The sequence below is a fragment of the Cupressus sempervirens genome, chromosome 3, assembly GCF_028749045.1.
Source record: "Cupressus sempervirens isolate cs-2001-9-10 chromosome 3, ASM2874904v1, whole genome shotgun sequence".
Lineage (NCBI taxonomy): Eukaryota > Viridiplantae > Streptophyta > Pinopsida > Cupressales > Cupressaceae > Cupressus > Cupressus sempervirens.
Genome location: NC_143120.1, coordinates 294,471,071 through 294,487,749, shown reverse-complemented (window position 1 = coordinate 294,487,749; position 16,679 = coordinate 294,471,071). Strand labels below are relative to the sequence as shown.

Here is a 16,679-nt window from a genome sequence, read left to right as displayed (position 1 = left end):
CCAAGCTCTCTACGCATCCACCAAGACAGCCTCACGGCCAACACCTACTCTCAGTGCCTTTGGTACATAGACAATCCATGCCTGCAGCAGCTCCAAGTCTTCTCAATTGGTCAAACTCCCACGATTGATATCCGCAATGACTGGGGGTCCAGGGGGCAACGCCCCTGGCGGGGTCGAGGGGCAGCGTCCCTCGCCGCGAAGATCAAATTAGCACTCCAAAACCCACAGGAAAATGCACGAAACACACTATTTTTGCAATTTCTCCTAATCCCACACTCTTTCTGGCAACCGCTGGTGCTTCCCCTTCCCTATGGCATCATCTAATACTCATTCTGAGCATTCTTGATTTGTCGATTTTTTTTTTTATTTAGCGCCTTTCCCTTCTGACTGCTTTCTTCTGCCCTTCCTTTCTGACTGCTTCTTTCTGCTCGTATGCTACACTCCCATGGCTATATGCTAGTCAAAATCAAATACTGCTACTAGTCGTACAGTTGCATTCAGAGATATACATTTTTTCTGCTCTTAACTGCAAGGTCCGTACGGACATCAGACTTTTAGAAGAAGCCGTACGGTGCTCATTTGATAAGATCGCTGTACAAATGCATCAAATATCCTTCCAAAAACTTGTTGTATGGACACCTCAGATATATCACCGTACGGATACATCAATGATGAGAACTGAAATATCTTAACCCTACTTGAAAGTTCATACGGTGGGACACTTAACTTTTTAAATCCGTACGGTGGTGATCAGGTACCATATTGTTCAAATTCGTAAGCCAAACGCTATTCTTTAAATCCGTACGACAAACGGGGAAGGAAATCCGTATGCCAAAACTGGGATTCAATGTCTTCTTCAAAATCCGTACGACCAACTATATGAATCTATCCTTCACATCTACACGGTGTCCTTCAGGAGACCCCAATTTGCCGTACGGTGCCAGGTTGCATCTTCTAGATAACTTCGAAATCCGTACAGCAAAGACATTCCTCCCTGCAAAATCCGTACGGTGAAGAGAACTCCCCAAAATTTGTATGGTGATTTGTAAGTCGCCAATAATATTCTCCAATATCCGTATGCCGTACGGTAGATTGTACGGTGCATGCTCATATGACTTAGAGCCCATACAGTGCAGCTTTAAAAGCCTTACAGTGACTTTCTCACACTTTTCTTCGTTTTTTTTTTTCAATTTTTTTTTAAATTTTTTTTCTCAAATTTAGAACAGTAGACTCAATTTTCCATCCCAACTTCACCGTTCTGCAACAACGAAGGAGTCGTTCAGAATTCATTCTGCGACGACGGAGTCTGCCTAGTATGGTACATCTTTAGCCTCGACCTGTTCACTGCCTGCGGCACTTCTTGTCCATCCATAGTCCACAATTTTATTGCTCCATTGTCGCCTACCTCCTGAATTTGGTACGGCCCATCCCATCTAACTTTGAATTTGCTTGGTTTAAATTTGTTCCTTCCGTCATATTCCAACACCCATTGACCTGGTTGGAACCTGTTCAGTTTGAGGTGCTTATCATGCCACGCCTTGCACCTGTTCCGCGTTACCTCCGTGGCCCATTGTGCTTGCAATCGTCGAGGCTTATTTAAGTTACACGATCTCTCCCTTAGGTTTTCCATATCGCCCAGTTTGTTCCCGAAGCTCCATACCATGGACTCCATTAGTTGCCCCTTCTGGCCGTCAATAACACGTCCACTCCGTACTGCTGCAACTTTTATTAAACCCTTCCACTTTGTTTTCTGTGCGGACCGTATGATGTGTCTTCCTTGCTGCTGGCACCTTTCTACTATATCTGTGGTTCGACGTAATACTTTCTTCTTGCGCGGTCGTATGGTGGAATCTTTCCTCCTTTTGGGTTCCTACTATATGTTCTTTCCTTCAGCTTCAGTCATACTTGGGTTTCCTCCTTCGGCTTCTCTATGTTGCTTCAAACATTCATTTCCTCCTTCGGCTTCTCCATGTTCCTTCGGACATTCATTTCCTCCGTCGGTTTCTCTGTGTTCCTTCGGACATTCATTTCCTCCTCCTTTCTTACCTTCATCGATTCTTAGCATATTACAACTTGGAAAGAGCTCATAATCCTCTATCTGCTAGTAGTAAAGATCGTTTACCGAATCCAGATCGTCATCTCCTTCCAATCGTAGGACTCCCTCCTGATCGGGTTCCATACTTTGCCTCCTCTCATCCTCTTCTCCTTCGGAATCCAACGATAGAGCTTCATCTCCAACCATCTGAATGTGTAGATCGATGACATACTTTCGGCCTTTGCTTTCAAGTGATAAAGTATTTTTCTTCCAATCGTGTTTTGCCTTGGCTTGTATCAACTACCCCTGGCCCAGAATGGCATCATATCCTCTCCACTTCAGTGGGATCACGACGAAATCCAACAAGAATGGTTGTGTTCCAGTGGTCACTGGTTGTGCTGTCAGGACTCCCAATGGCTTGATTCCATGTTGATCAGCCGTTAGCAACTGGAATGTAGGTGGCCATAATGTCAGTTGTCCCAAGCTTTTCCAGGTGTCTTAAGGCAACACATTGACACCGGATCCTCCGTCCACAATCGTTTCCGTCAATACAGTCTCGAGGATTCTCATTTCGACGACTGTCAGATGGCGTCCGGATGAGAGGGCTAAGAGCATCAGATCTTCTGCACTTGCGCCCCTTTCCTTCTCCTTTTTGTCCGTTGTACTTGCTCCACTTTCCTGCTTCCTTTCATGTTCTCCTGGTAGTTGAGCAGCGGGAACGATGTTTGTGAGTGCCGATCGAAGCTGAGGCATAGTGAGCAACAGATCATTTATCCTGACGGGTATCTCGGCTTGCAATATTTGCCGTACAATGTTCTATTCTGCGCAGTTCCGTATGGAGGTACTCAGCATGTCCTTCAGGTGTGTCGTTTCTACCTGCATTGCTCTCTGGATCTCTGCCCGTGCTTCCTCCAGTCTCTTCTTTTCTTCCACCGGGTCAGGGTACACTTTCGCTTGCTGCCACGTGATGGCCAGAACCTCTTCTTCGTCCATCCCGACAGTGATCAAGTTTACTCCCGACTTCGGACTCTTAGCATCTTCATGATCACCGGGTCCACACCATCTGCATAACAACTTCGGTGTGTTCGCCGTTGTACACTCTCGGGCGAAGTGACCCCACAGATTGCATGCGCGGCATTGAACTATCGGCCGACCATTGGCATCATACTGGATTCGACTCCTCCCGCCATTATTGTTGTTGTTTTGACCGCGCTGATTGTTTCTATATCCTCCCGATGTGGCACCTTTCGTACTAGTGTTCCTGTTCCCTCCTGACGGGGATGCCTCCTGTGTCAAGAACACTTGCTGCGGTGTTCTTGCTTAAGGGCATTCCTTTACCACGTGTCCCATAATCTGGCAAATTTCACAAAATTGATCTTTTGGGCAGGATCCCTTTGTATGGCTTTCTTTCTTGCACTCCGTACACCATAGGTCATTGCCCTTAGTCTCCTTGTTCATTTTTTTGAACTCTTTCATCATCTGAAGCATGTCCTTCTGAAGAGAACGGACTTTCTTCCTGCTGCCTTCATCATTGCTGCTATCTTCTCCTGAAGGCTCATCATCATCTGAATTGGATGCGCTGGTCTTCTTCTTCTTCTTTGTCTTCTGTTCACTTTCGAGGTTCAATGCCCGATTGTATGCTTCAGTATATGTCGATGGTGGCACGATCTTCATCTTTTTCCGTAGCTTCGGGTGAAGGCCTTCAATGAACCATTTTTTTGGAGCCCATCTGCCAGCTTATTCTCCATTTTACTGATTAAGTCCTTCAACCTCCTGGCGAAGACCCGTACTGTTTCATTCTTCTTCTGCTTAGTATTGAATATCTCCGCTACAATCTCATTATCGTCTCGCAATATTTGAAATTCCACAATAAATTCTTCTTAATATTATCCCAACTGTTTAACTTTTGTGGATCTGTCTCAATAAACCAATCAATCGCAACACCTCGTAGATTAGTGGGAAATTGTCGGTACATTTGTTTGTATCTGTTAATGCCATTAGCCCTCCGGATCGTTTCACATGTTTTATAATGTCGAATTGGATCGGCGGCTCCTTCACCATCAAATTTAGGCAACTTTTCTTTTGGACCTACCATTATCACTGTATGTTGAGGGTTTTGTTGTGTACCTGCGCTGTTCTAAGCTCCCGCGCTATTTTGAACACTTGCGCTGTTCTACACAACCGCGTTGTTCTGCACACCCGCGCTATTTTCGACTTCTGCACTGTTTCCTACACCCGCTCTATTTTCGACTTCTGCACTGTTTCCTACACCCGCGCTATTTTCGACTTCCGCGTTGTTTGGTGAAGAAGAGGTTTCGTCCACCGAAGTTGTTCGTTTCGGAAGTATATCTCGGACAAAGAGGTCACTCCACGCTCGTGCTCCCTCGGCACTCCGAGCCGTGCGAGTCAATCTCCTTTCATCAGGATTCTCTTCCCGTGGCGTATGCAGGTTCAGAAACTCCTCCCTCGCTTCTTCCACCAAATCAAGCCATTGTCGAGTCTCCTTCAACAATCCTTCCGCGCTTCTGTTTCCGTCGGTAATCTTCTGGAATCTCCTTCGACGTTCTATTTGCTGAGCCAGAATTAAATTTTCCTGTGCAATGCGTATGTCATCCTTTTCTTTCAGCTTATTCTTATCTTTGTTCAACTGATTCGTCATTTAATTCATTTTCGCCTCCTTGCGTACCAAGTCCATCGGGCAACGGCGCCAAATGTTTACCGCATAGATTAATTAAGAAACGCACATAGATAATGAACAGCAGAACTCTTTCGCATATGCCAGAAACATTACATTATGCTTTTATCCGAACTAATGATTACAATGCTTCCCGAAGGGGCTATAAATACTATCCGCCGAACCTTCCCGAAGGAGTCCGTCGGCCCAATACAACATGTTGGCTACATAATATAAAATCTACCGACGACATTTGTTACTACCATCAAAGTGTGCCAATCTATCTTCTCCCAATGCCTGCTGGAATTCTCTCTGAACTGCTGGTCCCTTCTGTTCAACTCGACTACCTCCCCTTTTCTTCCTCTTATGTAGATACTCATTTAGGGATCAGTGATTTTTTATCCCATTGAAAATTCCATCATGCCCAACATAAGCGATCGTCTCTCATCAACCATGGAAGTTGAACTCTTGAATGAACTGTATCTCCTCTCTGCATATGAAAGGAAGTTGTAGAGGCCTAGGAATGGACCCTAAAACTGCTGCAGTTGTGCATTTGTTAGTACTCTGTTGGATTCTGGAAATTGTTTCTCCGCTCTGCAACTCCCTTTGGCATGTTTTAGTTGAACTTTGCTAGTATTTCAAACATTGTCTCTAGCATGGGACTGAATTTTCTTTCAGCTCTGGAATTAGGACTGACTGAACAAGCTCTTCCCTTGTATCTATTTGCCATATTCTAGGTGGGCTATGATGACTGGACTCTGGAGTACTATCACTGTCATCAATCAAACCCCCTTGTGGCTTTTGAGTTCTAGATAGACGATCAATATTTGGATTGTGCTGGTTATAAGCAAACTATTGACGTCTTTTTCAATCTCTGATGTAGTATCTGTTTCTTTTGTCATCATAGATGATGTTCAGTTGCACGAACAGGTAAAGCACATGCTAGTGGGAAAAACCAACTGTGATACAACTATAATCACCCCCCCCCCCCCCCTTTTTTGAAATATTTTTTGAAAGAAGCCACAACAATGATCAAAGCAGTTAACATGTAAATATGAGAATTTTATCTTATGATGTTTCCATTTATATAATTCATGCTGTTACAAAATTTGAAGCAAAATACATCCAAAGAAAGTACTATGAAGCACCAATTCATCACTCAACAAAAAACATCGAAATACTTAAAGACAGAGGCACTATACATTTGGTCACAGACCTGTTTACAGTCAGCTAGTGTAGAATGTGGACAACATTTGTCAAACTGATATCCCATCACCATGCACAATCCTCCCAGCTGGAAAGATAGGCCTACCAAGCATTTCTTTGGAAACCAGCACTGCCAAGACTCAAGGTCAAATAGATAATGTCCTACAGGTTTGAATGAGACTCTAACAGGTCCAAAAATAACTGATTTCACCCCTGTTAATCAACATCAAAATGCATAAAATACCATCTGAAAGCCAATATATCACTCATTAATAAACCAGCACCATTGTGCACCTTAATAATGTTGTAAAAGTAAAAAATCAGGTCTGTAAGGGTATTTTACTACATTTAGCATGTAATGTCATCGAATAAAATGTCAGTTAGTCATCAAACCCTCAAAATTGCTCACCAAACTTCAAGCCTCTACCAAATCAAGGCTGGATATTGCTTGTCATGCACTGGGCGCCACTTATTGCAAAGAGAAGAGACCAAAACCTGAGGCATTCCAACTGGGGATAGCCATGCCACCCTCCAGGAGCCTTGCCACAATGGTACGACCAATGATATTAAGTGTTTTGCTTCTTCAAACAATCACATTTGCCCTTCAAACAGGGCCGGCCAGGTCTGAGGAGTTAGAAATTGCTAACACTATGAACTCAGTTCCCTTCAATAATCAATGTGAGTAAAAACTGTATGTTCGATCAGCTAGGGCATGTGGGTTGTATTCAACTTGTACGACCAAGAGAACCACATGAAGACACAACGAAAATACTCCAAAGCCAATGCAAAATATCAATCAAACAATTATATCTTTATCTCTCCTTGAAACCCTGAACTCCAAGAATTAGTGAAAGCAACATGATTTATGTATGAAATCACCCTTCCAGCTTGGGAGGATCTTCACTACTAAGTAAGTGATTTGATGAGACTTTTCATCCTCAATCAATCCTTGGAAGAACTCTCTGCTCCTTGGAAGTACCTTGAATTGGTCTAGTGGTGGAGACCTTGTACTCTTGAAGGAGAGATCACAAGTTCAAATCCCACAAGGTTGTAGGGTATGTATGCCTTGTTTGTAGCATAGCTAAGTGTCTCCTGCAATGAGTACAGTGTCGTCCCATATTGCTGTCACCATATGTAGACCCAAAAACATATGTCTGGTACCATGGACCATAAAAGGACTTTTCCTTTCATTTTATTTTGACAACATCGTGTTAGATGTGCACTTGTAAATAATATGAGAGCCAAAGTCCCCATTATGTAGAGTAAGAGAGAAAAAGAACATTTTGAATTTTTTTTAAAATCTTATTTCCTCAAAAGCCTTTTTTACACTAAAATTATCTTAGTCTTAGTCCTTGTTTTGTCAAGGCATCCAATTGAAGGGAAGTACTTCATAAAATCAAATCAGTAGAGTGAATAATTTAATATAACTAACTGCTATTGAATAGTTTAAATAATCTTGACCACTTGGTGGAAAATGCACCGAGGCACCAAAAACTAAGAGTAATCATACCAAGAAGAAACTTTGGCAAAAGGATAATGTTGGATACCTAAATGGGCGCTTACTTGAAATATTTGTGTCCTTCAAGAAGGATGGAGAATGACCCAAAAAGCCAAAAGTGCTTCAAGGAGCATCACAACAAATTAGAACATCAATTGATATTTGATCAATGGTTGTTGGAAGCCAAGAGAAGATGGTTCTGAGCTCCTCTAGAATGCTGCTGTCCGCTAACCACCACTAATTAGCCTATGGGAACCTAGCGATAGGCTAACAACTGACTAGGTCCAAAAAAGTGGACATTAATTCAAGATTTTGCTTAATAAATTTAAATTCATGTAACTAGAGTGCTGTGCACATTTTTTAATATGTTGAAAATAAACTTAGTTTGTTATACTATTGTGATTATCAACTACCTTACCAGTGTGGCATCCAAGGCTGGAAGTTGATGTTGACGCGTTCAGAAGCTGGATGCTCTTTGGGTGCCCTATGGATGAGTGTATTAAGCGCTTCTTGGGCACACTTGTTTGATCAACATTGAATCATGAACTAAGTTTTGATTTTGTAATTCAAATTGCATTGGAACCTTGAGCATGAATAATTTACTAATATAGTAATTAATTATTGAACTTATTTCAATTTGTATATTTGTGTTTGTGAAGTTGAACTATCAAATATTAAATATCTTGAATCTTGATCAATGATGTGGATCAATGGTGAAGTATCATACTGTGGAACAATTTATTTTTGTATATTTCTTGCATTTCTTTGTGTGCACACACACACACATATATAGATATATGTAGAAATGCATCCAAGATCTCCCAAATAAAAATTGCACATCCATGCACCCAATTCTCACATCCACATCCGAATCTGAATCGGCAACTTAGATTATCAATTGTACTTGCACCATATAGAAAAGCAGGGATCAGGTCATTTTCATTACAAAATCTGGATAGATTTCATCCTGATTGGCAGTAGTGAAAAAAAGCACCTAAGCCTGTTGCTGGTTAGTTATGGATCAGATTTGAATTTATAAGGGAAAGCATGCAAGTTTCTTCATGTAGCCCTGTCTTCCCCACATGAATTGTAATTTTTCCTGGATGGGATGTTTAAACTTTATATTTTTGTTACATGTTCATTGTTTTATTATTTTTCATACAATGATTTTTCTTGCATATAAGGGGGACATTGAAACTTGAGAAAGTGCCGTTTGAGTTTGGTCAAGTTGTGATTGAGCATAGATCAATGTTTAGCTCCCAGGGAGCAATCCAAACTAGGATAGGTCATCCTTGGAACTCAAAAAAAAAAAACCATCCTAGCTCTGGCCAAATATAAAAAATTTGCTCCCAATTGAAATTTCTACATAGTTATCTTGATTGGCTTTGGAATTGAAGATGATGGAGTGCAAATTTTACCCCTAATATTTGTACCAATAGTGGTTTTGTTCTAAGCCTCTTTTTGACATAATTTAATGATGATTTCAAGAGTATATAGAATCACTAGTTAAGAATCATATGTGATTAACAAATAGTTGTAACTACCAATTTATGGTTTGTAAAATGTTGTGAAGTCTTAAGTAAAATCCATGAATCTCTTCAAATAACAGAAGAGATATCCCAGCCTTCTATCTGGATATTGAAGATGCCGGATTGAATTGATTTTAAGGTTTGAAAGCAATAAACGAGTTTGCAAATAGAGATGAAAACATAGCGGCTAAGTTCATTATGCTTCAAAGAAAACTAAAGATGGTCTCTGAAGTAAATGATTTTGGGAAAATAAGATTTTATATCAATGATGTACTCCTTACCATAGTCTTCATGTCTATTGTATAACTCTGTTTTTGCCTTGTATTTCAGTTATATAAAATTCATGCTCATGCTTCTTAAATGATCAGATCAATAGCTTTTTTAGCAGAGGCCATACTGATGGGTTTGATAAAAAACTAGAATGGACTGAGCAATCATTAGTTCCTTGAGATTGCTGGTCAAAAGTAGCACTTGGACTGTGGACTGAAATATAAGTGCATTGCACATATGGTGCAAATCATCTGAAAGGGGAAAAATATAAACTTTATTACCATATATGATATTCGATCCTCATGATTGATAGGACACAAATTCAGTAACTATTAATGAAATATATATCTTGGCAGCATGATATTGACATTAAATGTTTTCTGATTTGGTAGTGGGATTTATTTTGCAGCTGGACATTGATGGTGCTACTCATATTCACATTGAGGATGATGGCCCCAAAAGGAGGTATGCGATAAAAGGAAGCTAATAAAATATGCATTACTGTCATCATTCTTGCAATTTAATAGCAGTTAAATAATCTGTTTGTCACCCATATATGATTTCTTGGCTCAGAGTTGAAAACCATTTGGAAAATAAAGATTAAAAGAAAAAGTATGTTTTCGTTTAGTGGAGAATGAAGTTGTAAACAGAATGGAGACAGACACATGTTCTCTTGCTTTCAGTTTTCTATCTAGTGTTACATCTGTTCACATTTGACATTTAGCTATTATGAATTTCTGCGCTTTCAGGTGTCGGCATGGAGTATTTGCACTAAATCATGATTCTCTATTCAGCAAATGCATTTACTCCACATCGTCTCCAATCTGTGCCTGTCTATAATAGAAGCTATAACTTTCTTAAATCTTTCACTTCATATGGTTTTTGCATCATTTAAATGTTGTTTGCTAGTTTGTTTTATGAATTAATGAACGGCCTACAAAGTCTCTCTCTTGTTTAGAGAGATAATATAAATACCCCCAGGGGCCCAAAATACAACTAGAAATAATAGCAAGAGGGAGCCAAAAGAAGTTTCCAAAGAAGCTGCAGAATAAAGATAACTATTGTGAAGGCACCAATGCAAGTTTGGATGATGTGCCTTGTCTCAGCCCTGGTTGGATGATCCTAGCGAGTGTGATGGGCACCATCTCAAACCTTTATCTAAAGCTATCCTAATATCCATGTCCACTGAACTCTTCACTATCCATGACACTGTTGGAGTTGGGAAAGAAACTCATGATGTGCATTACAGAAAAGTTCTAATAGATCATTTAATTGCTTTCTTTTAAAACAAGGAAAACCATAGCTGATGTTGAAAATCTGCTCCAACCACGCTTAAACTACGTACATCAGCAAGAAAAAGACAAACCCCTTTAGATAACACTACTAGGCTTGTAAGACACTAAGGCATATATTAAGATAATGTAGTGGTCCATAAACAAAAAAAGGAAAGGTATGTGTCCTTTCGATCCGCAAACTATGAGCTGGATCCAAGGACATTTGGAGGAGTATCCTATCTTTAGTGAAAAACAATATAATAGAACATGCAAAGGAAAACAAAAACATGATAACCAATGTACATTTGAAAAGGGTGTGAAAGATATTTGCAATAATATAATACCTCTATTGAAAACAGAAATGAATAGGTTAGAATACATGTTTTAGATAGCAAGGCTGAGAATGCGAGTTCTTGTGACCAAAAATGGGTAAACACGTCGAATTGGTTTTTATATAAACAATTTCTCCATCCATTTATCAAAATTGTGGAAAAAATGTCTAAATGTACATTATAGTTCTAAAAGGGCATGAGGAGATGAAACTTTTCATGTTCTAAATAGCTTGACTTTACGATTGCTTGGTGGGTAAATTCTTGATAGTGTTATTCCAATTCTAAAGTATGTAACCTATGTGAATGCCATAGGTGCAAGATTGTTGATTTCTTGGTGAATGCTAGGTGGCATGCAATGACATTGACGCTAGCGCATACAGTGTGCAACACTATTGGAGATTGCATGCTTGTGCAAAAAACTACTAAAGTGTGTGCACTTGGCATGAAATGTTGCAAATGCATATATAAGGTTTATTGAGACTCCTGCAATTTTGCTTTGATAATTTTCCCTTTGTTGATAAGTGATAGCCTCAATTTGGGCTTTGAATGAATCATAGAAATTGAAAATGAAGTTGTTGAATATTATACCACTTTGCTTGCTTTACCTTGGATGCATTGAGTAGACAACGTGAACCTAAGTAGGTCGGCATTATGGTTACTTGTATGATGTCATCTTAAACAGCTAGTTAGACACTCATGATTTAAGTTTAAAGGATGGCGAGTTTTTGCTGGCTCAAGAAGAGAAGGAAAAATATGGCTAAACTTTCTTCTTCTGTAGAAACTTCTGACAGAGTTGGCTAGAGTGCATTCCAACTTCACTTAATGAGGAATTTAACTATTTAATAGATATTTCCATTTCTTGGCCTTTACCAAGTTCCTCAGTAAGGTTCTCATTTTCCTCATTTTCTAACTATTGTTTTTCTTCTTTGGCTTGAGAAATTACTTTCTCAAGAAATTGTATGTGTTGTCTGTGCCAAATTCTCCTTGCCATACTTCTTACTGCTGGTGCTTCAGTGGGACTTTGCTGATTCAAAGGCAGGAGTTCTAATCCTGGCCTAGCAAGAGACCTAGGGGTTTTCTTTGTCCAATTGGTTAGGATTGCCTTTGCTGTAATTGTACCAAGCGCCTTTTCTTAGCTTCTAGTTGGGCCAGTTTTTCTTTGTTTAACCTCGAGGTTTCTGGCCCTATATTCATAGCTTTTCGTCTCCTTTCTAAGATGCAGATTTCATTTACAATAGTGGTTAACCATGTGTCAACAGAAAGAGAAGAAGATGGAGATATTTTCATCATTCTACAAAAGAACGAAGATTCTGAGTCAAATTCAAAATCTGACAGTTGTTGTTGCTTAACTGCATCGGAAAAATGATCAGATTTTGTCTCAATGTAGTTAATTACAAGGTAGTTAATTACAAGGTAGTTAATTATAAGGCACTAAATAGTTGCTTGTAGGATAACCTGCATCCTTTACCAGGAAAGGATTATATTTGGCAGACTATTCGGGGCAGCCATATCTACTCAAAGTTTGATTTACAAAAGGCTTTTGGCAAATTGTTGTTTGTCCAGATGATAGGTACAAAACTGCATTCTCTGTACCACATGGCTTATATGAATATAATGTCCTACTATTTGGTATCAAGACAACCCCCAATATCTTCCAACAGCATATGGGTACCATCTTCCGTAATTACTCCAAGTTCATATTACCTTATATTGATGATATCCTTGTGTTTAGCCAAAGTCCTTCCATTCATCCTGATCATCTACCTCATTTCCTGTATCTTTGCCAATAGCACAGTTTAGTGGTTAATCCCTCTAAAAGCCACTTTGCTCAAATCTCAATTACCTTTATTGGCATTCGACTTCTTATGGGGGGGGAGGAACGGAGGCTGTCACAGACCCTCAAATGATGTATATACAAATTTGGATAATAGATACATTTGATTTAATTCATTACTAAAGTTGATTTGATGTTACTAATTATTATCAATATTGACTAGCCGTCAAAATAATAAAATACTAATATTATTAATAATTAATATAACTAATTAAGCTCAAATAATTAAATGAATCAATATTATTCAACATAAGAATCAATAGATCTCTATTAAAATAATTAAATATCATGTCATTTAATATCAAGATTTACAACTAATTATAATAAAGGGCCCATAAACATTATAAGTTTCTAACTATTAATTAATCTAAATAGGCCACTCATTGGTGTATATACTTGATGAGACGTGAACCTCCCAGTGGGTTACATCACCCTGCTTAATGGGAGACCCATGTTATGGTCAAGATCGAACAAGAAAGTTGAGCGAATGACATAAAATGTCCCTAGCCACAGTTGGGAAGACATTACTTATTGATAGCTGTAGAATTAGCGACAATTGCCAAATCAAATGAATCAAGAGTGGAGTGATATTTGTTAGGTGATTGCACATCGATAGGGTAAGGTACAGCTCAATCAACTCTTTCAGCAAGTATTTTACTCCATACCAATTCCATGATAGTTAACTTATTATTAAATAGCGTACACAAAAATCCATCGCATATTAGTATTACTAGATACGATTCTAGTTAATCATATTGACCTTTGGCAAGGTACTTTATAGATATCAACTAAGGAATATAATATATGCATATATTAAAGAACACACTATTTACGTGTGATATATACTTATTTTCAATAAAGAAATATATATAACTAAATGTATATTCATAATATATAATTTATTATATAAAGAAATACTAAGTAGACTTATATTTGTAAATCTTATAATAAGTAATGCAAAGGGATTAAGATGTTTTAACCAATTCTCTTATTTTCTTACTATACTCTTGAGAGTTGATAGATGGTGTTGTGTAGGGAGAGGCAGAGTAAAACCAGATGATGTACAAGTTTCACATGCCCTAGGAAAAGTAAATATGCGCTCTCCTTAGGATAATTGTAGGAGGGAAGCAAGGAATCAATGCTTTAATCATGTTAATTACTAGATGCATTCTAAGAGATATCTTGTTTACTTAAAAATTAATTAAGTTTCTTGTGTAGTAATGAAAATTGAAAATTGGTTATTGACAGCCTTTGAGTAGGGGTCATTACAAGTGGTACCAGAGCACAATCATGCTTGTTGAAAATATGAGATAGGCAAGGTTACTGAGAGGGGAGGGGTGAATCAAGAACCAATAAAACTTAATGTTATTTCACCAATCAATCCTTCATATAATATTCTGATCTAACTACATGCATGGAAGAATGAAAGCAAATAAACATTCATAGCAATTTGATACAAGATATGGTGACTCAGAAACCTTCCAAATAGAAAGTAAATCTGGGGTGGGGATAATACCCACAAGCTTTAGTACTACAATATAAAGTTGGCCTGTTAATGCTTACAATTGATCACTTCTAAAGCAATAAGGACTATGAGGTCCACCTTGTCAAAGGATTTACAAAACATACAATGAAGTATGCACTCGATAAAGAGATTTATCAAAGACTGTTAAGTCTACCTTGTTAAAGGATTTGACTGATGCACCTATTAGGATGAACCAGTGGCTGATCTCTGATCTGCAACTCTGATTTGTTGGTTGAAATTCCTTGAATTGTAATGATCACCTTGCTGTGATAGATAATACTTTGTTGTCCCCTATACTGTGATAGATAATACTTTGTTGTCCCCTATACTGCTTGTAGCCTTCTTTAATTTTCACTTCTACTCATCATATGCTTACATTTCTCATTTGGATATGATACAATGCATTACATATATTCCAATCCAAATCACAACTTACTGGTGTTGGCTATAATACAAGTTTCACCAAAATTCTTAAAGTCGGCCAAACTACTGTAACTCGGGTTCTGAAGACAAACTCGATGATGTTCTAATATTCGGCAACCACTGTCAACACTCAACATCATCTGGCACTCAGTTGATGAAGAGGCTTTGTTCATACTGATCACTTCCAGGTAGCTTTAACTCAGTCAACACTGTGTGACTTGGTGAGCACTATAAAACTCAACATATACTGAATCACTCGGTTGACACTCGATGGCTTGGTCAACACTAGATTTACATTGCTAACACTGCAAGCTTGGTAGACACTGGAGAACATGGTTAACACTGTGAAACTCGGTTAATACTAAAGTTTTCATCACTTGCACTAAACAACTCGGTAAACACTGCTACACTTGGCATAAACTGTACATAGGTTATGAAGCTTGGTAGCAACTGAGAAACTTGGTACCAACTGTATTTTGACTAAGTGTGAGTCACTAATAGACAAATTGACCTTAATGTCAACAATGTCATCCTATAAATAGATGTTTATGAAAACTCATGAGAGAAGGACAAAAAGACTCACCATTGGCAAAATAGCAAATGAAATGAGATCCTATATGGAACAAAACAACCAAACTCTAATTGGTCAAATAGAAAAATCAAACCAAGCACTTCTTCAAGCACTACAAAATATGGGAAATTCAATCAGTATTAATCTGATAGGTCAACCTACCCATATAAGAGACACGATTCAAATTACTCAAAGAATAATATTGTGTCTTCCATGGTCCCATATGCAACCCCCATTCTTACCCAGAGGAGAGTCACCAAGAGAGGAAGAAGGGATATAACAACCCATGAATCAAACCTAGGATATAGCAAGAGCCTATGCAAATTAGAACCTCATATTAGGGAAGTAGTATCATTTAGGGAATTTTGTGAAGATAAGAGAAGATGGATATACCGAACTTTGTGTTTACCGCATAGGTTAATTAAGAAATGCACATAGATAATGAACACGAACTCGAATAGCAGAACTCTTCTTATTATTCGCATATGCCGAGATATTACATTAGGTTTTGATATTTGATTACAATGATCCCGAAGGGAGATATAAATACTGTCCGAGGAACCTTCTCGAAGGTATCCGTCGGCCACATACAACATGTCAACTACAATAATAGAACCTTCTGGATACATGTCGGCCTGACGGCACACATCCCGATACACTGACAGAAACCTCCCGATACACCGTCGGGAACCTCCCGATACTTCGTCAGGAACATCCTGATACACCGTCGGGAACCTCCCGATACACTGTCAGGAAGCTCTTGATACACTGTCAGGAACATCCTGACGACATCATCTCTCCCAAAAAAAAAAGTTGTCTCCTAACGACGAGACAACAAAAAACCCACACTATCTACATTATTCATAAAACAAAAACAATATGGACTTATACATCATGAACCCGAAGGCTGAGTCTTTGACTGTGACAATCGGCTGCGTCGAAGCTAATACACCTGATCTGTCTGTATCTGCAAATCAGCTCTAATCTGTGAGTTCTCCACCATTTCCTTCAGCATCAATGCAACCTCCTAACACTCAGCTTCCTTCTGATCGTGAGCCTGTTGCGCTGAGTCCTTCTCTTGAAGTGTTGTTGCCAACCGCTGCTCGGCTGCGGCTAGTTGTTGCTCCACTGTGGTTAACTGTTGTTCTGCCTGTTGTTTCCCTCGTGGCTGTGCTTGTGAGGGTCCCACCTGCACATCCCGATTCATGGCAGAATCCACCTCCAGTTGCTTTCGCCAAGTCCTCCTACCGGCTGAGTGCATACTATGGCTTTACAAATTGTTGAGAAAATGGCATCGTTAGAGCAGTTATTTGGCTGCAACAACTCCTTCCACCTGTGCACGGATGCTGGTTCTCGCCTAAGATTTCCCAACACAACCCAACCGGACTGGAACACTATTCAATGCTCCCCAATACCAACAAATTTACAAAACGCTACTACCCCAATTTAGCAGTCGTGGTCCATGATGATTTAGATTTCAACTGCGACCTGAACTTTGCCATGATTAT

The 16,679-nt window shown here is 39.1% G+C and overlaps 1 protein-coding gene across 1 annotated transcript in view; it reads left to right on the top strand.

The window, feature by feature from the left end:
- Positions 1-16,679, top strand: part of LOC149566133 (ACT domain-containing protein ACR12-like) — a 220,169-nt gene that overhangs the window by 162,001 nt on the left and 41,489 nt on the right. The window contains exon 7 of the mRNA XM_089819562.1: positions 9,622-9,677. Within this exon, the coding sequence (XP_089675688.1) occupies positions 9,622-9,677 (56 nt within the window). The remainder of the gene's footprint in view (positions 1-9,621; positions 9,678-16,679) is intronic.